The following is a 23,984-nucleotide window of genomic DNA, read 5'->3' on the forward strand; positions in this document are numbered from 1 at the left end:
CTCAGAAATAAATGGAAAATACAGTGATCACAGAACTGGACTCTTAAATCCACAAAGATAGATGATTTGGGATATGAAAAACTGAGTTGGATCATTAGAAGATAATAAGAAACAACAGGAAACCACCCACAAACCGCACGGGGTTAAATGGGACACATTGGCGGTTCCATTGACCCACAATCATAAGTAGCATCATCTGAGCAAAGGTAGATCATAATGCAAACACATAATAAAACATCAGACAACACCACAAAAGGAAAGGGGGACAGAGATAAGCAACAAATAAAAAGGGGAAGATTTAGTAGCATCAGTAAATAGATCCAGAAATAATTGCGTGTCCCGGCAGAGAATCCATGGTTCCCAAATTTGCGGGAACTGCTAGTGGATATATCAAGGACATCTCCTGAGCCCAAAGACAGCAACAGAACACCGGAGTCTGGTGCCATATACATGGCTGTGTTTCCCCTTAAAAGGATTGGCAACATATTTCACCGGATTAAATACAATACTTTTTAGTGTCACCTATATTGTACGAACCTTGGTAAACCTTCCCCTTCAGCCAGAGCCACAGGCAGCAGTTTCCGGGACTTCCCGTACCCTGCAGACTTCCAACATGTCAGGGAAGTGTATGCATGTCCCTCCCAGGCTATCGGTTGAAGGAGTGTGCCAAGGACATCCGCATTCAGTGCATTCTGGGATGTGCACGCTGCCCCATGACCCGTTTGTAGTCTGCAGGACACAGGATGTTACAGGAAATCCGAAAGGAGCTGCCGATGGGTCATGTGACCTGCGGCTCCTCCAGGCAGAAGGGCTAAGTTTACCAGGGGAAGTAAAATATGGTTGATTCTCTTAGGGTATTGTACTTACCCTGGTAAACTTTGTTATTTGTGGCCAACCCCTTTAAAGGATTTTCCCAAGACATGCTATCAATCTCTGCTCGAAAGCATGGAATTGGAAGGAGTTCCCTGTCAGCTGGAAGCAAAATAAAAACCAAAGTAAAATGAAACAGAATTTGGCACCAAAACCTGCCTAACATACATTGCTCCACATCAAAGAGGTGCACTTTTTAGACACATACCAGAAGGGTGTATAAGGGGTGGAGTGTCACTTAAGCAAGATTTTACTTATGCTAATTAAACAGTCATGCTTGGTACCAACGGTACCAATACTTGGTCCCAGTATTGCAGAACAATATTGATATACAAACTTGTCCTGCCTAGAGAAAAGTTAGATTTATTATCACATATTTTTGCCTGCGCAGAACATGTCCCTTTCCATTCCTTCATACATGTGCCCAGAATAAAGCTTTGTATAGAGACCACAAAACCCCAGAAATCTTGAGATGTTGTGGTTGATGCAGAGCAGGCGTCTTAAGATTTGTTTATTTTTAATAAACATGTACTTTACTTTCCTCATTTTAGAGAAATTTTTAGAAGAACCGACACAAGATTGGGTAATGGTTCTCTAAATGAGAACTAGACCATGTGACCACTTCCTCCAATCTCCTCCCAAGTTACAAACTTATGAACTGTTGTTATGTAAGTACATGCCTGTATAGCCATGTTTCAGTTCCCAGAAAAGCTTTATGCATATTGGTAAAAAAAAAAAAAATCAGTTTTTCAAACTTTAGAGGACGCAGCCCTTTCCCCCCCCCCCTATTTTGTTATTCTACTCCATAATGTAATTTTACATTATTTTCATTCATAGAAACATATGAGGGCTTCTTTTACATCAGATGATGAATACATTTTAGAGGCATCATTTTATATTCCTTACAGTGTACTGGGAAGCTGGAAAAAATTCCAAATGCATTGAAATTAAAAAACAAAACAAAAAAAAAAAAAAAACACGAAACTGCACCAGTCTCATGTGCTTTGTTTTTAATATTTTTTTTTAACTCTGTGGTTCAAATGACATCCCCTTTATTCATTGGGTCAATATGATATGAGAATGCTGAAGCAACACTGATGCAGAAACATATCTAGTTTAATCCCTGAACTGAGTGGTTTTGCTCAAAAAACAATTATAAAAATCAGGACCTTGGAAAAGCTGGGTGCAGACTGGCTGCAGTACATAAACACATTACACACAGCTTCCTGAACTGTCCAGACAGGACTAATCATCCTGAGCTGGATGACTCATACACAGCAGCTGGGGGATGGGGCAGCGATCGATTACTTCTGCCTGTCAGGGACAGCACAGTGATTCTCGGTTTATGTTGGGCAGGCCAAGGCTTCGGGTAAGAGGAGATGCGCCAGGGCAGCCACAGAGCCTCATTATCATAATGTTATAATTGTTTTTTCAGTAAAACCACTCAGTTCAGGGATTAGACATGACATGTGTAGCTACAGCATTCTCAAGGTATGTTTGGTTCATAATGCATAAAAGCAAATGGTAGATTTCCTTTAAGACCGGTTGTCGTGTTTTTAAAATAAACTAAGGTTTACCTTTCTGTATGCGGAGCTGTGTCCCAAGGGGAGTGGCCAGGGGGAAGCGATGTGTGTGTGTGTGTGTGGGGGGGGGGGGGGGAGGGTATGGGGGACATGGGAGGTTTTTTAAAATTAGAAATCAATGCATGACAGAGCGTTTTTCCCAAGTGTGAGGGAACCCCTCCTCACTGGCCACTCCCATTAGACTAGGGACACAGCTCTGCATACAGAAAGGTAAACTTTCAACTAACTTATCTTTTTTTTCGGAAAAAGACAGTTTTAATATAGAAACACTTTGGCAATGTGCACACTATTCTCTATGGGGAAGCTAGAAAAAGAGCTCCCGACAGCAGGCTCCATTTAAATAGGAAAAAGGACTATATTTTTAATAAAAAATATTACAAAGTTTACCATCATCTTCTGCACTAGTCATTTATAAAATTTAGTTACACTAAACAAATAAATGCCCCTTGAGAACGCTATTGAACATAAGAAGTGCTGGGCACAGAGCAGAACCTTACCTCACCAAAACCACCTTTACCAAGAACTCGGTACTGACGAAATGTGTTCTTTGTGACAGGCTCCCTGTGAAATAGTGATTAATAATAAGTTATAGATAATAACCAATAAATGCCATTTATTTAATATACTGTAAAATACATTGTACCAAAAAGAAAATTCTGTATATTTAGAAATATAAACACATAGACTCACACCTATATCTAAATATAAGCAGGCAGCACTCCATAAATGGTTAAAAAAGGTGGGAAATGTATTCCCCCATTGCAGGGGACAAAGATTCAGCTCCTATCCAAGAGCCTTTCTCAATTAATCAAAAACAAACAGTCTGATATTTAAATAGTACATAATCCATTTTAGTATACTAAAAGTGCAGTGTTTTAATGAAATGTTTTTATACATCGATGTGTATTATATTTATTAAAGGAGAATTCTCGTCTGGGCATTGACATTTAATTAATTTGCCATATACATATATTTTTTCAATTGGATGTTATTAAAAATATGTTCCTGTGTGAAGACAATGTACCATAAATGTAGTCATGTTGTCCCTTAGAAACCAGATTGGTGTCCTTGGATACAACCACCTCTGCTGGAGTGATTGCACAAAGAAACTTTTTGCATATAAAATGTCCGGGAGTTACTATATGTCCTTTTGCTGTCCTGTGGTAATGAACGCTGAATCCAAGTGGTCGGGTGGCCACCGCTGCTAGGCTGTGGGGGTGGTTATATCCGAGGACAACCATCTCGTTTCTAAGAGACAATATGGCTACGTAGATAAATTCAATTGTATGTCAAGATGAGAATACCCTTTTCACTGGGATTATACAGTTCCCTTGAGAAATGCTCTTAGATAGGAGTGTATGTGTGTGTTTCTACTGATCCTCCTGACCACTGTCCTGGAGATGGGGTGAAGCAATCTCTGAGAAAGCACCACTCTCTCCCTTTCCCTGACCATCCCAACAGGAGTGTAACATGATGGACCTTACAGTGATGTCAGAAGCATGTGACTGATGATACTTCATCACTGTAAGGTCCTTGAACCTTTTCTAGCTGCAGGTCAGGACAGAGCCAGGGGACGTAAGGAACTGCCCCGAGGACTAGGTATGTATATGAAATGAGTGTGTGTGAGAATGGATGTATGTAGCAGGCCTGTGTGTGGATGGAAGTAGCAGAGCTGTGTGTGTAAATGGATGGATGTTGCAGAGATATATGTGTGAATGGAGGAATGCAGCAGAGCTGTGTGTATGTGTATGATACTTGCATACACTGCTGTGCTTGTGTGTACATACTGTAAACAGAATATATGCACACACATAGCGCTCCCTTATTTTTACATATAACCATACACATATGATCACATATAGCACTACCTACTTAAAAGGAATGTATCACCGTTAATCTGTTTTTTTACCAATTCAACCCACATAACAATTTATTATTAATAATATTTTCTAAGATGTTTTGGTAATCTGCTTTTGTTTATTTTAGATTGTAGATTTTTTATATTTCATGTTATCATCTAATTATGTGTGAGCTACTAAAACTTCTAATAACCTAAGATTTATAGCAGGCACCAAGAATAGGACACGTGGAGAGTCAAGATGACGCTACATTAAAGGGGTTTTCCCACAAACATAAGTTGGGCACTATCCACAGGATATGGCCTAACTTGCTGATCGGTGGGGGTCTCAGTGTTGAGACCCCCACGGATACCCAATATGAGGGGTCGGTCACCCTGCTCCATTACGGAGTGACTATCCAGTGGATAGGGCATTACTTATGTTCGTGGGAAAATTCCTTTAAAGACAGAGCTGTCTTCCAGCTCTGTTCATAGTGTAATACAGCCGATTGTTGCATTAATCACCTATTAATGACCTATTTACAGTTTAATTTTAGTTTATATTAGGTTTAACAGCTAAAAACTCCATTACAGCTCCTTTAAAAACATTCTGCAATATGTTTACAGGACCATAGGAAACTCTAGTCTGGGGAGGGTCCACCAACTTATATAAGAGAATATTGTAGACATACATTGTGACCTGTGCAGAGGTCAATTGTCTTAATCTGTGCTACCTATTGTCAAGAGTGTGAGGTACAAAATGTCAGGATTGATTAAAAGGTGGTGACAATTTAACATAAAAACACCAAAATTGGTTGAAAAAAAAAATTCATAAAAAAGTAAATAAGAAATTTGCAGATGACACATTCCCTTTAAAAAGACAATATAGAAAGATCGCTACAGAGCCTAACAGGATCTCACCCTGTCCAAAAAAACAGGAGAAATGTAAGGAGGAATATCGCACATGAAAGGAAAAAAAAAAGAAAAGAAAAAGTATAAAATATTCAGATATAAATAATAACCTACTTGTCAAAGTATACAAAACACGCATAAAAAAAATAAAAAAATAATGAATAAATAAAAATATATAACATGATATACAGCTATATCCCGATTGCTCACCTCTCCAGCCATTTCCACTGTAAGAAGCGGTTGTAATGCTGGCTATCCAGGTAATCGGAAAATGGAGCCATGCTAAGGAAGTCATGGACAAGTCTGCAAGAAACAAAATGTCACAACCACGGAAGGCAATGTCAGGCGCCATCGCCACATGACCACGTTACATATTTGTGTCTAACGCGATTTCATGCATCAGTAAATATCTCTTTTCACGCCTTAATAAATGAAATTACATATAGCTCTGTAACTTACTTAGAACAGTCTTTAAAAAGGTCTTTGCATGGCTTGTTTTCCAAACTGTCCTTGCAATTGCTGAGCAGCTGCTCAGGGACTTCTGTGATGTAGTCTTCACTCTGCGAGAACAAAGGAGTATACTCAGCGGCACAACTACAAAGGCTTTATGTCTACCCTTACAAGTGGACTATACATGATGGAACTGGGTTTTCCAAGTAATTTTTTTTTTTATCTTAGCTGCATGGGTGTAATTTTTGATGATCAGGGACCAGCAGGGTTTACAGGCTTTGCTGATCTTCTGCCAATACATAAATAAGCAATGATGTTCCCCTGACACAGAGGCCAGGAATAAACAGAATTACTTTATTTATATAGGAGACACAGTTATGCAGTTTGCCAAATCAGTCCCTGTCCCAATGGGGCTCACAATCTAATCAACCTACCAGTATGTTTTTGGAGTGTGGGAGGACCCGGAGGAAACCCGAGGACCTGGAGGAAAACCACGCAAACACGGAGAGAACATACACTTTGCAGATGTTGACCTGGATGGAACTTGAACCCAGTTCAGCAATTAGCTCAAACCCCTGATGAAGCCAGTTGTACTGGCGAAACATGTCGGGGGGCTAATGTTTGAAAAATTTTAATTTGCAGTGTGGCATAGTCATTAGCAGGCAGTGCAACTACCATTCTATTGCAATCTGAGATAGGGACAAATAGATCCATACTAGACCTTCCAGCCTATAAACCGCTGTCTATAGGGTTAGAATCTTTATGCAGTATTCACCACAATACAGCCTCGCTGCCATAGCGGCCCCTGCTGGGGCAGTAGAGGCAACACTCTAGTCCACTCGGTCTAGGACTTCAGTTTAGGGCTTTAGTCCACATTATAAACTGCATCACCCTAGCTGACAGCGCTGTGTAGGACAGTCCACGACATTTAGCCAATAGTGGACTTACAGCAGTCAATTTAGATGGGCATAGACCCCCTATTGTGTCCGCTATCTCATACATCTTACTATTGACTGCTTGCAACTGCCTGTGACCTAGTTCACACTGTGTTCTTAACTCACCTTTTGTCCTGTGCACCTAGTGGTCCATGCCACATCAGTCTGAAATATAGCGCAATTACTTTTAATATTCCTAATAAAAGTGATGTTTTATTTTTTCACCTGTCCGGATATGGGTTAATTTTGACTGCCCAGAGGCAGTTTTGTAAAAGAATCCTAGCAGTACCTTTGTCACTAACCAAAGCAGAGATGATGATCTCTTTACGGACATGTAAACTCGGATCGGAATTGGACCGGCCATGTTCAAAGGACCGGCATCAGTCAATGATTTCAGAGGAAAGCCTGGGCACTTGTGGGCATCTGTAGGCAGATCTGGCAGACTGGGCTCGCCCTCATGCATTTGCAGGCTGATTTGCATATCCATTAAGAGACTGATGTGAATAAAAGAAGAAGTCGTTTGTCAACAAAGGCAAACTACCAAAATCTAAATGTGATACATGGGGTGGAGAAATGAAGTTGAATGCATTAAGCTGTGACTCACTTATTGTAAAAAGTTTTATTTGATTGGTGGAGGATCACGTGGACAAGAAAGCTACAAGCTAAATAGCTCCTTCCAAATTTTAGCTTTCAGTGTATAAATGCATGAAATATGGATGACATAACCAGTTAAACAAATATTTACAGGCATTGTACAAAGAGGTTTTGCTTGGGCACTCCACAAAATAAGCAAAGGCTGTTTACACAGCAGTCCAGTTCATCCTCGTATAATCGGACACAAACATGAAGCAACAAAGAAAGGCCAAGGAGAAGATTACTGCAAGAACTACCCAGCCGAGCAAGGAGAGGCAGCGTGTCCATCATAAGTGCAGCATAGCCTAGAAAGGATGGTCATGGTTTCTGTAATATACAGCACTATTTTTAACCCCTTAATGACCAGGCCCCTTTTTGACCAACATCTGCACACATCAGAGTAAGTCCATACATATATGTTGTTTTCCGGCGTTTGCGCCCCAACTTGTAATTGTGGCACATCATAACCATTGTGTTGGCGCATGCATCCTTGTTACTTCACTGTGTGGTATTCAGCTATACACAGTACTAGAAGTTCCAATAAGTATTGTGGCCTCTTACTCATTTATGAGGGATCCATTTCACTATATGTAGATATCAACCCTTCCAATAGTACTTATTTAATTGTTCAATATATTGTGTGTAATGTAACCCCTATTTCTAAACATGCGACCTAAATCAAATATCCTTCACCTGAATAAAGTGTTCAGCATCTGAAAATTCCCGCCAATATGCTGTGAGTCCTATGTCACAAGCAGCAGGACAGCCAGCTATATGCAGGAGTTAATCAGATTCTACAGCAACAAAGTAGCAGGAAATGTTAAACAAGTAAATTAGAAGAAGCCACAGCATCCAATGAAGGGAAAAATATGTCTTTTATTCACCCGCGCATAACAAGCTTCATCAAGATTCATGGAGAATCAAAACATTGCAGATGTTATGCTCAGGTACATAAAAGACATATTATATTCTTCACTTCACTGGATACTTCTTCTAATTTACTTGTGGATGGTGGATCTGGAAACCCAGGATCGACCCAGCATCGACTAGATAAGATTTTTCCTTTGGGATTACAGGTTGCCCTCTTCCCTCTAGGAAATATTAAGCATCATTTATTGAAAAGGTTGCTGAATTATGCATTTAGAAAGCAAGTGAACAGTAAAATAAAAAAAATTAAAAAATCAATGCAAAGGTTTTACACAAGATACCTTATATACTCGAGTATAAGCCTAGTTTTTCAGCACAAAAAAAATGTGCTGAAAACCCAAACTCGGCTTATACTCGAGTAAAAAATATATAGGTTTTACCAGGTTTTTGTGGTAAAATTAGGGGCCTCGGCTTATACTTGGGTCGGCTTATACTCGAGTATATACGGTATTCTTATAATAATGAAGGAGTGAACTGCAAAGCAGATTAAAAAGAGGATGCTTATGTGTTGTTTACATAAAGCCAACGCCCTTTTATCTTAAAATTGTAACATTATATAGAGATACTGATGCAAAAGAGTATTAGATATAGAGAATTCTGGGAAAGGAAGAGGTCAACCTTTGGTTTCTATCTACTTTTCCTAGAATGGTATATCCAGTTACAAAGACTGTTTGATAGCACAACAACTTGTCAACCTCTTAGCGCTCTACATCCGATACAAGCCATCAACCAGCTCTGTAGCCAAAAAAGTAAAAACGTTCTGCCACTTGGAAGACGGCAATGAACAAATGATAGATTTTACCTCACATTAGGATTTTAATTGGCAAATTTAATAAAACGCAAGAAAAAATATTGAATTGTGGTATCCCCAAAATCGTATTGACCCATAGAATAAAGATAACATGATTATTAGTATATACGGTGAACACGCCTGCCCTCAAAAAAAAAAAAAAGTTCATAAATTTTCAACAATAGGAGATATCAACCACAAAATGTTAACACTGGAAAAAGCATCTCATTCCACAAAAAAAATGCCATCAGATGGCCCCTTCCCTTCTGCACCTCGCTGTGCGTCCACCTCCATTTTGATTTAATTACTATGAGGATATCAAGGGGTTAAGAATCTTCCCAAAAGCTGTTTCTGATAGTTTGAGGGGTGCAGGTTTGAAAATGGGTTGATTATATAGGGAGGTTTTTAATGTTAAATATTTAAAATTTCATCAAAACAGAAATTATCCCCAAAATAGTCAATTCTGAAAATACGGAAAAAAAAAATAAATAAATCAATATTCGATTTGTAAGCTGCGTGACATCAAAATAAATTATCCCAACATTTCAAAAACGTAAAGTAGACATATGGGAAATGAAAACACGATGATTTTGTATTTCAAAAATGGCAACATTTTTCCTTATTTTTGTCACTAAACTTATCAGCCAACATTTACCACCAAAATGAAGTACAATATGTGAGGAAAAAAACAAATCTCAGAAACAGTGTTATAACCATATAAAGCGACGCAGGTCAGAATACAAAAAAATGGGTCTGAGCCTTAAGCTATAAACTGTCTGCGTCCTTAAAGAGTGAAATGAATGACTTATTTATAGAATTATATGAATGGTCCATAGAAAAAAATACGGTGGAAAATTAAATCAAATCAAAAGACGAGGGGGCACTGTCTACATCTGGAGAAAACAAGGTTTAATCACCAGAGGCAACAGGGCTTTTTTTTACTATGAGAACTGTCAATCTGTGGAATAGCCTGCCTCAGGCGCTGGTCACAGCAGGGACAGCAGAGAGCTTCAAGAAGGGTCTAGATGCTTTTTTTCACCTAAATAACATTGATGGTTATGTAATATAGAATAGTTTCCCCTAAATCCCTTCCTCATCCAATTCCTTCCTTGGTTGAACATGTGAATTGTGCTTTTCCACAGAGGGCCAAAAACACAGGGTGCAGTGTAATGCACCTACTGGTTACTGCATGCAGGTCTCATGTGTCTCATGTGCACTCCCTGGGAACCATAGAGCATGACCACAAGGGACATAAGTCATGTGAATGAGATTTTTAGCATGCTCAGGATTTTTCCATGAAAATCCATATTCCTCATAACATAGGAACATATCCACATGGTGCAGCCGTCTTCCATACACAATGCTCTACCAAACCATTAGGACTTGTTTTTATGCTCTAGGGGCAATGTGCTATTTACATACATCTATGTTTATGCATGTACACTTCTGACCTGTATTTTGCCAAAAACAAGAAGAAATCTCAGATCTTTTGTGAAAAGGTATGTTCTCTAGTCATGCATGTGTGTGTGTGTGTCTATTCTTTGACCTAGTCATAGGCTATATTACTGACGGCCATCATATGACAACTACTTGGCTAGACTGACTCTCATCAGATTACAATAGTCCGACTGTCATTGATCAGATTGTGATTCCAAAAACATCTGTAGTCCACTCATACTCAATAGTACTCAAAGTTACATTACTAACTACCTTTTATTTACATTAAAAGGTAGTCTACATGCTACTAAATCCCTCTGAAAGAAAAATAATACAGCAAAGGTTGCCTTTTAAAGGGAACATATCAACCAGGCCCCTTAAGTAGGGTATGAAATGATGTTGATAGAATTCCCTCTGTGATTTGAAATCTCGCCTATTTGCTCAAAAGTAATATGCAAATGAGTTGAGAAGAGTCAGTTTTAGAGCCTGCAGGGGGAACGCAATTTCAAATTCCCCCACCTTCATCAGGGTTGGCTCCAGGTTTCAGTAGGCCCCTGGGCGACAGAGCCTCAGTGGGCCCCTTTGCAGTAACATCATATGGCAGCATTAAAAATTCAGAAACTAAAACAAACAAACAAACAAACAAACAAACAGTCTCCTGTTCCCTAAAATATTCCCCAGTTTATACTACCAAACAGCCACATCATAGTTATTCCATATACAGCCCCCTCATGGGTATTTTATATAAAGCCCCCTCATACCCTATGGATTCCTTTAATAAAACCTTATGTGGGCCCCCTCCCCAGCAGCTCTGGGCCCTGGCACTTGCCCAGGTAAGCCCAGTGCCGGCCCTGGCCTTCATCTCTCAAACTGAATCAGGTTTGTTTAACTGTCTGTATCTCCGGTTCTGTAGCTCACAGCTACATACTGGGGAGGTATATTAATGTGTTGGTCTTTAGACAGTTCTCTGCTGCACCAGATTAATCATTGCGTCAGATGCTGGATGATTAATCAAGTGAAGTGCAAGGCTGGCGAGTCCTACTCTGCACCTTCTATTAGTTGGTCAAGTTTGCTGCACCACAACAATGAATTTTTTGGTGCACAAACTGAATTCCCTGGAGAATTGACTATTATCTGTCTGGTCACGCCCTGTAGTTAGCGACGACCCCTTTAACGGACAAATAAAATGGTATAAAACCTTTAATAAATGTGGTGCACAGCATTTTCGTTACAAAAATACTAAATTTTTAGACATCTCCCCTACTGTAATCACGTAACTTTAGAGAAGATTCTATTCCCGTTTTAAATTTGTACAAATGCACAAATGGTTGTCAATGCAACAGGGGGTGTCCATGCCTGGAGTGCACCTGACACTTACGGGAATCTTTCAATTATTGTGTAAAGGGACGGAGTAGAGTACTCATAGGCAACATAGAAAGAAGAATATACTATCCCGACACAACAGCCACACCTATAGTGCACCAACATGCTTATTTCCATAAAGATAAAAATAAGAATTTCTCTGAAACAATAAACCAGTTGGAAACCGAAGGGTATATCTACAAAACTCTTACAGTAAACTTTTTTCGACATCAGACTTGAAATTTACAGATAAACCAAAGATCAGCAACACATTAGTAAATGACAGCACAAGGTCTACGTGTGTAGATAACCATATAAAAGGTTTTCTGTTTTGCTTTTATCTAATAAAATATTTTCACTATGCAACAAAACTGCAATAAATTTCTAACTACATCATTACAGCAGAGAGCTCTGATACACATAAACTCTCCATCTATGAGGCCGTGTTCACACGTTGCGTTTATATTTAGGTTTAAAAACACAATTCAAAGGCTGGTCTAATCGCATTGCATTAACTTTGTATTTTTTATAAAAATTAAAATTGTTAATGCAATGGAGGGGAGGGGGGCATCTCGAACTATGATTAAACTTCTCTCTCTATGAAGTGATATTAAAGGGTGCTTAGACTTACTCGTCCTGCAGCCCCATCATTTAAAGGAAACCTACCACCACAAATCTACCTATAAAGGTAGATTGGGTGGTAGGTGGATCAATGGGACGTGAGGATAGCCCTTTTAAGGTTGCTGCGCGCCCTCGTCCCGCGATCCTGCCCTCTGCGCATGCGCAGAAGAGCAGGCCCGCGCCTGCGCGGTCACTGCTCCGAAACAGGCGCGGGCCTGCTCTTCTGCGCATGCGCAGACGGCAGGATCGCCGGACGAGGGCGCGCAGATGGGTGAGTAGGAGGGGTAAAGTGGCTACCGGGGCGTGGAGTAGCCGCCTCGTGTAACCTCAGATGCGGCTACTCCACGCCCCAGTAGCCGCATAAGTAAATTTGAATATATGTGTAATAAAAGTTATCAAAAAAGTGTGGGGACGTGAGGATTAGCCCTTAAAAGGGCTATCCTCACGTCCCATTGATCCACCTACCACCCAATCTACCTTTATAGGTAGATTTGTGGTGGTAGGTGCCCTTTAAAGGGACAGTTCCATTTTAGCAAATGTAATCATTGATGCAATTTTCCAATATCAATTCCTAAATTGTTTTTCTGGATCGCTGTTTGCTGCCATTCTATAGAAACCTTCACTAAGCTAACATTACCCCCTTATGACCAGTTTTCATTTTTCACTATAAATCTGTAACTTTTTTATTTTTCCATGTTAATAGCTGTGTGAGGGCTTGTTTTCTGCATAACAAATTGCACTTCATAATGACTGTACTATATTCCATGCTGTGTATGGGGAAGTGGATAAAAAATTCCAAATGCAGTGAAATTTGTGAAAAAATGCATCTATGCATCCTTGTGGGCTTTAACTTTACGAACTTCATTGTGAACTGACACGTCTTCTTTATTCTGTGAGTTGGTAGGATCACAGGGATAGAGAGTTTAGCCTTTTAACGCCGTCGGCAGCTTTGTCGGCAAAGATGGCAGGGTTAACACCCACCAATCGCGGATGTCTCTATGCTACAAATAGAACAAATTAATAAAATAACTCACTCCCCTCTATCTTCTGTTTCTAGCACAAGTTGCTCCTTCTCTTTTGTTTACGGGGCATCATCAGATGCCAAAAGTGACCATAAGGAGACAGCCAATCACAGGCCTCATTAGTATAATACCAATCAATCACATGCTGTTAGTGCAAAGGTCATTGTTAATGCTTTCAATTAGCTGCAAAAGTCTCATAGGAAGTCACAGATGACATCAAAACGAAAAGAACTAGCGCTGGGAGAGGCGACTTTCCTTTTTTGTAATTTCATTATAACTTCTTGAAGCACATAGAGAGAATTTTAAAAGGAATCGGACAATCCTTCAAAATTTTTATGTGAAACCCGAGGGTCACTTTAAGCAAAAAAAAAAAAATAAATAAATAAAATCCATGGGAAGGGGAGAAACCTGAAAGCCTACTATGCTGTCCAATAAACTCCAGCTTCAATGGCATATTTCTTCAGCGGTATGACATTCTTGCCTGTAAAGTTTTTCTTGTCAGTTTAACAGAGATTACAAGGACATTGCTGGTCACCGAGTGACAACATACAGTGAACACACATCAAAAACAAGAAACTAGCATTGGAAGGAAAGTAGGCCTTTATTTTCGGGCATATTGGAGAGAAGTGGCCTAGGGACGTAACGGGACGAGCCATGTGCTCATAGGATTGCCTAGATATTACTTTTTATGGATCTGCATGTGTCATGCTGCAACTTTTACTCATTAAATAAATTAAACCGATTTGATCTACCTAGTAAGGGCCACATTTCCATTACCTATACAAGTTGATTGTGTAATAATAGTGTATGAAACATCCAAACAGTTGAATTACTGTTTAAAAAAATTGCACCCCAAGCAGCACACAAACAGACCATGGTCATGTGCTGCTGGCCAAAAGTTTACAGGCCATGAATGATGTAGGCAGTGCTCGTCTTAACATGAGTCACCACATGTAGCAGTCCAAGTTTCTTAGTTTGCATCAAAAAGATTGTACAGGCTAACAAGTATTTCTTTCCTAGTTCTTTGACCAAAAAAGTAGTTTAAGAAAACCTTGACACTACAGCAGCCATGCTATTGGAACCAATTCACATTTTATCAAGTGTTGCGCTCCATAAGTCTTGTGTTAAGAAGTCTGAAGACAACTATTGCATATTTATCCAACTTACTCCACTTCAAAACACCAATTGTGGAAATGGCTGTAGTCACTGTGGTGAGACCATGTTGTAATTTTTTACTCGAGCAGAGAAGTCATGCAGAAAGTGGAGTAATATCAATGGCCAAAATTGTATGACTACACAGACTGCGGTCAAGATGAGTTTATAATTTCCTTCATGATAAATCTACTCCAATGGACTTCAAATTTCACTTAAAAAACATGGGAAACTAATATGTAAATTATAATTTTACTAAAAGTAGGTGCACACTTCCACCGCTATACTGTAAGTATAGATAAAATATATTGAATATACATATTCAAATGTGTCAGCTGAACCCACCAAATAGAATGAAGCTATCCAACCATCCATCTTTTATGTATAATGGTGCTCCAACAGCAAATGTGTGTAGTAAAAGGGTTAAGAATGGTTTTAACCGACCAACTGAAGTGTGAATTTTATTTTGCAAGGCAGCAAGAGAGAGGGTTTGCAATCAACAACTTTAATTTCCTCATAGAACGCCCTAATGTATGGAGGACACTGTTTAAAGGACATATACCACCAGTTTATCAGACTGTCCTATAATGTATGCTTGTTACCTAGAGGGGATGACGAGCCTGTTTACAACTGGATCCCGAGCCACTGTATGATGCAGAAAAGAAGGTTTTAAAATATGCAAATTAGCTCAGGCTCCCATCACCTAAGCGCCTCCAGACTCCTCCTCTACTTAATTTATGCACCCCCCCATCCAGTTCATTAATATGCACCCCTCCCGCAGCTCACTCTGGCCAGACAGCCGGTGACGTCACGCGGCTGTCTGGAAATCTCGCACATCGGCAAGATCTTCTACCTTGCGTAGCCTGAAGGTTTCCAGTGCGACTGCACAAGGAATCCATGTGCGAGATTTCCAGAGAGCCGGATGACTTCACCGTCCGTCTGGCCAGGGCTAGCAGCAGAAGGGGTGCATATTCATGAACCAGAGGGTGTGCGTTAAGTAGTGAAGAAGTCATACGGCGCTCAGTTGACGGGAGCCCAAGCGTGTCAGGTTAATTAGCAAATTTTTAAAACCTCTTTTTTGCATCATTACTGAGCACATTTTCTGTTCAGCATTTTCCTACTTATACTTGATCAGATCTTCATTAGCCTGGAAACTGTGTAATTTCGCCAAAAATTGCAGTTATAAAATAAGCAAATAAGTCGTGGGCGTTCCTGTTTAAGTCAAAAAGACCTGCTTCTTGTACACATCTCCTGCATGCGCTTGTTCACATCTACTCCCTCCCATTCTTCTGCCCCAGAGCCGGCGTATACCCACCTGCAGCGGCTGCCTGCAGGACCCGGAGAAAGTGGCCCACTTTCAGCTCCAAAAGGGGCTGCTGACTGCTAGGAGGACAAGAAGAAGATCAGAAGATGCAACTGCAGTAGAGAAGCTCTCTGACCAGAGAGGAGGGGTAACACTTTATCATTTGCAGCCAGCAGCTCTACTACCTGCTCAAATTTGGCACCCAGCTGGGCATGAAGCAGGCAGCAGGCCACCTTCTCTGTGTCCTGCAGACAGTCCATGAGCCATTGCAGCTGGGTATACACCGGCTCTCAGACACGGGGGGGCAGAGAGAGACAGGAGAGGCAAAACAAATGTTAACTAAGCCTTAGGCCCACTGCAAATAAACTTAGTTTTTGGCTGTGTGCGATCTGTTATTTCAATGGCTAGAACTTGGACCCAAGCATTTAAATGGTCTCTCACACATGGTCAAGGTTTTCTCCACGGCATGCGAATGGACCTCACATACTGACTGCAAACAACTGACCTGGGGTCACGTTGATGTGCAGGTAGGTGGAGCCTTTACGAATAGCTTGTGCATGAATTCCATTATTTCCCAAAGAAATGCCAATTTGCAGCACCAGAAGAAGTTCATGAAGAAGACCTGATAAATGTCGTAATTCATAAAACAGTACTGCTCAGATTTCTTACTGTGCTCACGAAATACTTCTCGATCAGCCGTTGTCCACACTCCTTCCGTTTCTCATCCGGGGACACCTCATACTCAGCCTAAAAACACAAAGAATATGATACAAAAATATGTACAATAATGCAGTATATATGCTATTAAATACCCAGCTCTCCCTTAAGACCTACCACAGCATCAAGAAAGTGGACACATCGCAGAAGCTCCGGCCGCGTTTCACAGAACTGGCGAAAGAGAAGACGACCAATGGGTTGTCGGTCACAAAGACTGTGATAGTCACGCTCTGTTGGACGCAGATCAAAAGAATTTTTTGATAAAATGTCTACTGCTTGAATGACTTACCATATTTTGTCCTTAACACAGAGAATAAATGGATTTAGTAGGGTCCAAAATAACAGGCAGATAGAGAATATGGGCCACTAGGAGGTGTGGGCAGAACAAAAAGGGCAGTGAGACTGTGCATCCAAACAGATGGGACAGTGACATTTGACAATGCAGTTATCAGACAGCATACAAAACTACTGATCACTTTAAATGAAACTATATCAGGTTATCTGCAACCAAAAACATTAATGAGCTATGCTTAGGATAGGTCAATGATATTGAAGATCCGACACTACAGCATTTTGAGTCCTATGACCTTTTCCCTGCTTACCAAGAACAGTATTATACATTATATAACAGCCATGTGGGGTATTACAATTCAAGGTGACCCCCAGGGCCTGGAGGTGCTGAGTTTCAAACCCCTTACATCTAATATTCATTTTGGGAGAGTACACCACATCAACTATTTTTCAGTGTTCCAGTACATCAAAAATTAACAATTACGCAACTGTACAAAATACTGTATTAAAGGGGTTGTCCACTTTCAGCAAATATTGTATATGGTTTGTGTAAGAAACGTTATCCAATTTTACAATATACTTTCTGTATCAATTCCCCACGGTTTTCTAGATCTCTGCTTGCTGCCCTGCTATAGAAAGCTTCTTTGTTTACTCCCAGTGGACAGAAATCTGATCATGTGATGTGATGGACACGCATGTGCACGGACCGTTGTTATCACAGAGAGTAATAGGATCCATCACCTCCATCACATCACATGATGAGATCTACCGGAAGAAATAGAACCTTTTATAGCAGGGCTGCAAGCAGAGATCTAGAAAACCGTGAGGAATTGATACAGAAAGTATATTGGAAAATTTCATAACTTTTCCTTACACAAACCATATCAAATATTTTCTAAAAGTGGACAATCCCTGCAAAGCTGCAGCTTTCAAGTGTCTCTACGATAACAGACTGCAAACACCCGCAGTAAAGTGTGCTCTTGTAGCCATACTCCTTTTTTTCTGTCACCTACTTCTTACTTACACACAGTTTGCTCTCTAACGTGCGGAGTGCAGAGTACTGGCGCACGGTCTTCATTAATCTGGCGCACCCTGCACTGCTTGGGAACTTAATTTCGGCGCACTTTTAACACAATTGTGTAATTTTTAACACTGTGTAACACAATTCTATCGAGTCGCAGTAATAAATGTGACGCAGAGTCTGAATCAGCATCGGAACGCCTCTTTTGGTGCTGAATTTTGTGGCGGTGGTGGACACAGTGCACTGTGTGGTGGCACAAACACTTCATAAATACATGTGCAAGCAGCTTGCACGTTCTTTTCAATGCAAAGTCAGACATAAAACTGGCACAAGCGCTTTAATAAATGTGGGCCATTGGGTAAATAAGCAAGTAAGAAACATAGGATTGAAATAAAACTGCAGCATCAGAATAAGGCTGCATTCACACGACCGTCGGGGGCACATATGTACAGTAGCAAGCTTGCGCCCGTACATAAGTCCCCCAAAGACGGCAATGGTCACACGGAGCAATACATACCACTCCGTACACAGGGGAAAAGATAGGACATATCCTATATTTCCTTGTGTTACGGCCCCGTGCCCCGTCATGCCAGGAAGATGTCCGTAATACATAAAGTGGATACTATTTGTAGCCTTTTGGCTAATACATGAAGAATACATGTTCTATCCATATTACTTTCCTTTGGGTCCTTCACACAACACACAAACATTATCCATATCCCTAACAGAATAAACGTCTGCACATTGCACACGTCAGGAGCATTTTCACGATCGCTGTGACTTGTGAAACGTGCGACACCACACACTTACACATTTGTACAGGAAGTGGTAAGAGCATCGTAAGAGGAAGCGGTGAAATCACATTTGCCAACACTCGCTACAGGGAAGAGGATTCGGGGGGTGACCAGCTGGACTTACCAAGTGTACGCCTCAACTCCTCACACTCACTAATATGTGGAAACTGCAACATTTGCCGCCATTTTTTGCTTTTTCCTTTTCGGTTCCCCCCTCCACCTGTAGACAAATATAAGACACATCAGATAAAATCCCGCAGAACAGATGCCTGGAAATAATCAAGTGTTTAGGCAAATCCGTGGTCGCCTTCCAATGGCTCTGACACGCTTTTCAGGAAAAATATTGTTAACATGCAAATCAATGAAAATGATGGCAGAGTTTGCTGACATTTTCCTTTCTTATTACTGACAACAACATTTACATCAAGACAATGGATGACAAATTGTGCAATTTACATGGAGACACTGGCCACAAAGGGGGCAAAGACAACATACAGGAGGTCCCCTACTTAAGAACACTCGACTTACAGACGACCCCTAGTTACCAACGGACCTCTGGATGTTGGTAATTTACTGTACTTTAGTCCTGATCAGCTGTAACAGTTATTAAAGGTGTCTGTAATGAAGCTTTATTGTTCTGGATCTTATGACATTCCAACATTTTTATAATCCAATTGTCAAAAAAATGTTGTCTGAGGCTACGGATAAAAACTATCATGTTCAAGATTTTTATTCTCTTGACAAGTAATAAATAGAACAGAAATATGTTCTTATATCCTTCTTTTTCCCTCTTTCTTTACAGTCCCTGGCGAGTGTAATCTCCTCAGAGAGCTGAACAATCAAGGGAATTACACACAGAGAAGTAGCTTTACTTTATGAAGTAAAGTAAAGCAATTTATACCTGAAAAATAAACGGTTCAAGGGTTTGGTTACACATTATCAAGTGACATACACACACACATATATATACGTGCGGCACACATGTATGCACCTCACGTGACATATACGGGCGGCACACATGTATGCACATCACGTGACATACACGAGCGCCACACATGTATGCACATCACGTGACATACACGAGCGCCACACATGTATGCACATCACGTGACATACACGAGCGCCACACATGTATGCACATCACGTGACATACACGAGCGCCACACATGTATACACATCACGTGACATTATGCGTGCGGCACACATGTATACACATCACGTGACATTATGCGTGCGGCACACATGTATACACATCACGTGACATATACGTGCGGCACACATGTATACACATCACGTGACATATACATATATATATATATATATATATATATATACGTGGGGCACACATGTATACACATCACGTGACATATACGTGCGGCACACATGTATACACATCACGTGACATATATACATGCGGCACACATGTATACACATCACGTGACATATATACATGCGGCACACATGTATACACATCACATTACATATACGTGAAGCACACATGCATGCACAACATGACGTATACTTGCAGCACACATGTATGCACAACATGACGTATACTTGCAGCACACATGTATGCACAACATGACGTATACTTGCAGCACACATGTATGCACAACATGACGTATACTTGCAGCACACATGTATGCACAACATGACGTATACTTGCAGCACACATGTATGCACAACATGACGTATACTTGCAGCACACATGTATACACATCTCTGCACCTGCATCCATTCTCCCCAATCTCTGCTGCCCAGTGCTCCATGTATGCCCGGGCTCGTACACTAGTGCAGGCAGAGTACCCTACAAGTGATGGCAGATGTAAGTTTCCCGCGCCGCCCCTGGCATGCACATACACACCTTCCCTGGCTTTGAGCAGCACGGTGTTGGCCACTATGTTTTCCAGCTCCATAGGTCGGCCTGGCCGGGGGCTCCGAGCCTCGGGCGGCCACTCACTTTCTGCAAGACTCCCAGCACCCTGCTGCCAATGACAGACCCCACCCACCACAGCCAATCAGCCATCAGCCGCACCCCCGGACACACCGCTCATTGGCTGGATTTTACAATCAGCATTAACTGTGTTCCCGTTCACACGGCTCTCATCGCTTTCAGTAGCTGTCATCCAGCTCTCATGACGATTGGGTGAATAACCTGGAGTGGGCGGAGACTCCGCTGCCACTGCCATTGTCACTTGATGCCGCCTTGATTTGTGGGACCCTCGGGGATACTTGTGCGCTATGTATCTGCTCTCACGGGCGTGTGGTGACGTCACGGGGGTCGCCATATGTTGGCTGGCGGATCCTGAATATGGTTGGCACGCTGACCGAGTAGTACTGTAGCGCCTATAGATACACAGCTCGGAGCGTTATTACATTACATGAAGCACTCGCTCCAGCTGAGAGGAAATGCGCTGTGAATATTACATTAGTGGGAAAGGACATCAACAGATACCTGCAGTTACAAGTGATCTCTGTAAATAATACATTGTACATTAGTGGTGTCCAAATATCTGCTTAATGGAGAAAAAAAAAGACATTTTCTACACACAAAATGCAATTATCAAGCCCATGAAACAGTATACATGCAGCTGTCCCCAGTATACACCAGTGCATGCACACACGGCTGTCCCCAGTATACGCCAGTGCACACGCAGCAGATCCCAGTATACGCCAGTGCACACGCAGCAGATCCCAGTATACGCCAGTGCACACGCAGCAGATCCCAGTATACACGCAGCAGATCCCAGTATACGCCAGTGCACACGCAGCAGATCCCAGTATACGCCAGTGCACACGCAGCAGATCCCAGTATACGCCAGTGCACACGCAGCAGATCCCAGTATACGCCAGTGCACACGCAGCAGATCCCAGTATACGCCAGTGCACACGCAGCAGATCCCAGTATACGCCAGTATACACGCAGCAGATCCCAGTATACACCAGTACTCACACAGCAGATCCCAGTATACGCCAGTACACACACAGCAGATCCCAGTATACGCCAGTGCACACGCAGCAGATCCCAGTATACGCCAGTGCACACGCAGCAGATCCCAGTATACGCCAGTGCACACGCAGCAGATCCCAGTATACGCCAGTGCACACGCAGCAGATCCCAGTATACGCCAGTGCACATGCAGCAGATCCCAGTATACGCCAGTACCCACACAGCAGATCCCAGTATACACCAGTACACACACAGCAGATCCCAGTATACACGCAGCAGATCCCAGTATACACCAGTACTCAAACAGCAGATCCCAGTATACGCCAGTACACACACAGCAGATCCCAGTATACGCCAGTGCACACGCAGCAGATCCCAGTATACGCCAGTGCACACGCAGCAGATCCCAGTATACGCCAGTGCACACGCAGCAGATCCCAGTATACGCCAGTGCACACGCAGCAGATCCCAGTATACGCCAGTGCACACGCAGCAGATCCCAGTATACGCCAGTGCACACGCAGCAGATCCCAGTATACGCCAGTGCACACGCAGCAGATCCCAGTATACGCCAGTGCACACGCAGCAAATCCCAGTATACGCCAGTATCCACGCAGCAGATCCCAGTATACGCCAGTGCACATGCAGCAGATCCCAGTATACGCCAGTGCACACGCAGCAGATCCCAGTATACACCAGTACCCACACAGCAGATCCCAGTATACACCAGTACACACACAGCAGATCCCAGTATACACGCAGCAGATCCCAGTATACACCAGTACTCACACAGCAGATCCCAGTATACGCCAGTACACACACAGCAGATCCCAGTATACGCCAGTGCACACGCAGCAGATCCCAGTATACGCCAGTGCACACGCAACAGATCCCAGTATACGCCAGTGCACACACAGCAGATCCCAGTATACGCCAGTGCACACACAGCAGATCCCGGTATACGCCAGTGCACACACAGCAGATCCCAGTATACGCCAGTACACACACAGCAGATCCCAGTATACGCCAGCACACACACAGCAGATCCCAGTATACGCCAGCACACATGCAGTTGGTCCCCATATACACGCAGCAGATCCCAGTATACACCAGTACTCACACAGCAGATCCCAGTATACCCCAGTACCCACACAGCAGATCCCAGTATACGCCAGTACACATGCAGTTGGTCCCCGTATACACACAGCAGATCCCAGTATACACCAGTACACACACAGCAGATCTCAGTATACACCAGTACACATGCAGCTGGTCCCCGTATACACCAGTATACAGACAGCAGATCCCAGTATACACCAGTATACAGACAGCAGATCCCAGTATACACCAGTCGACACCCAGTTGAAAAGTCTTTGGCCTATTGCCCTTTCTGTTTCATTGTTAGAGGATCCATCATCATAATGTGGAGCAGGTTTTCTGGTAAAATAGTTGGCAACCCTGGCTCTGCCCCTACAGCTGTGCACTCCTTATCAGCTTTGCATTGATATACTAAGACAGTAGTGGCTAACCTATGGCACGGGTGCCAGAGGAGGCACTCAGAGCCATTTCTGTGGGCACTCAGGCCCACAGTGACAGCGCTACTTGGGACCACTGGAGGAGTGGGAAGGTGTGGACTGATCTGGATTATCATTGTAGCTCCTGCTCCGACCCTGACAATTCTTCCTGTTTATGGGACCCTTAGGGTGAAGACACACATGACGTTTTTAGGCCGTTTTCGGGCGTATTTAGTTAGTGCGTTTTCACATCGTTAAAAACGCATGTGTTAAAAACGCGTGCCTTTTTGTCAGTTTTCCGAAATAGCGCAATAAAAACCGGACAAAAACGCATGCATTTTTAAAAGCCGGATGCGTTTTTAACGATGTGAAAACTAGAAACAGCCCAAAAACAGCCTCAAAACGCCACGTGTGTCTTCACCCTTAGAGCGCGTTCACACATTGCGTTTTGGTCGCGTTTTCATTGCGTTTGAAACGCATATACAACAGCTGATGAGAGGGGATTTGCCTAATTACAGTACCGTTTACGTTTGGAAACGCAATGTTAACGTATGCCTTAACATCGCGTTTACGATGCGTTTTGTAAACGGAAATGTTAACAGTGATGTAATTAGGCAAATCACCCCTCCTCAGCTGTTGTATATGCGTTTCAAACGCAATGAAAACGCAGGTTAAAACGCAACGTGTGAACGCGCCCTTAGGGAAGCAACAGTGATCATCCAAATTTCTTCTATTTTCTGCTTTATTGGTGTCCTTAGGGTGCCGGTATCAATGTGACTGAGAAGGGAGTATAAATCAATAATTAAATTTTTGTGTTTGCACTTTGCGACAAATAAGTGGGTCTTGGTTGCCTCTAAAAGGTT

General features: G+C 42.0%; 1 protein-coding gene across 4 annotated transcripts in view; it reads right to left on the minus strand.

Annotated features, from left to right (window-relative positions):
- Positions 1 to 23,984, minus strand: part of GRK6 (G protein-coupled receptor kinase 6) — a 39,949-nt gene that overhangs the window by 15,737 nt on the left and 228 nt on the right. The window contains exons 1-7 of one of the 4 annotated variants that reach the window (XM_072146023.1): positions 23,137 to 23,188; positions 18,782 to 18,877; positions 16,669 to 16,781; positions 16,504 to 16,581; positions 5,662 to 5,762; positions 5,413 to 5,505; positions 2,951 to 3,014 (exon numbers count right to left, since the gene is read on the minus strand). In XM_072146023.1, the coding sequence (XP_072002124.1) occupies positions 2,951 to 3,014; positions 5,413 to 5,505; positions 5,662 to 5,762; positions 16,504 to 16,581; positions 16,669 to 16,781; positions 18,782 to 18,877; positions 23,137 to 23,173 (582 nt within the window). In that variant the 5' untranslated portion in view covers positions 23,174 to 23,188. Of the gene's footprint in view, positions 1 to 2,950; positions 3,015 to 5,412; positions 5,506 to 5,661; positions 5,763 to 16,503; positions 16,582 to 16,668; positions 16,782 to 18,781; positions 18,878 to 20,521; positions 20,678 to 20,812; positions 20,961 to 23,136; positions 23,189 to 23,984 lie in introns of those variants that run through there. The other 3 variants (XM_072146021.1, XM_072146022.1, XM_072146024.1) reach the window with 3 other exon arrangements.

The sequence above is a fragment of the Engystomops pustulosus genome, chromosome 4 (assembly GCF_040894005.1).
Source record: "Engystomops pustulosus chromosome 4, aEngPut4.maternal, whole genome shotgun sequence".
In the NCBI taxonomy this organism is placed as follows: Eukaryota; Metazoa; Chordata; class Amphibia; order Anura; family Leptodactylidae; genus Engystomops; species Engystomops pustulosus.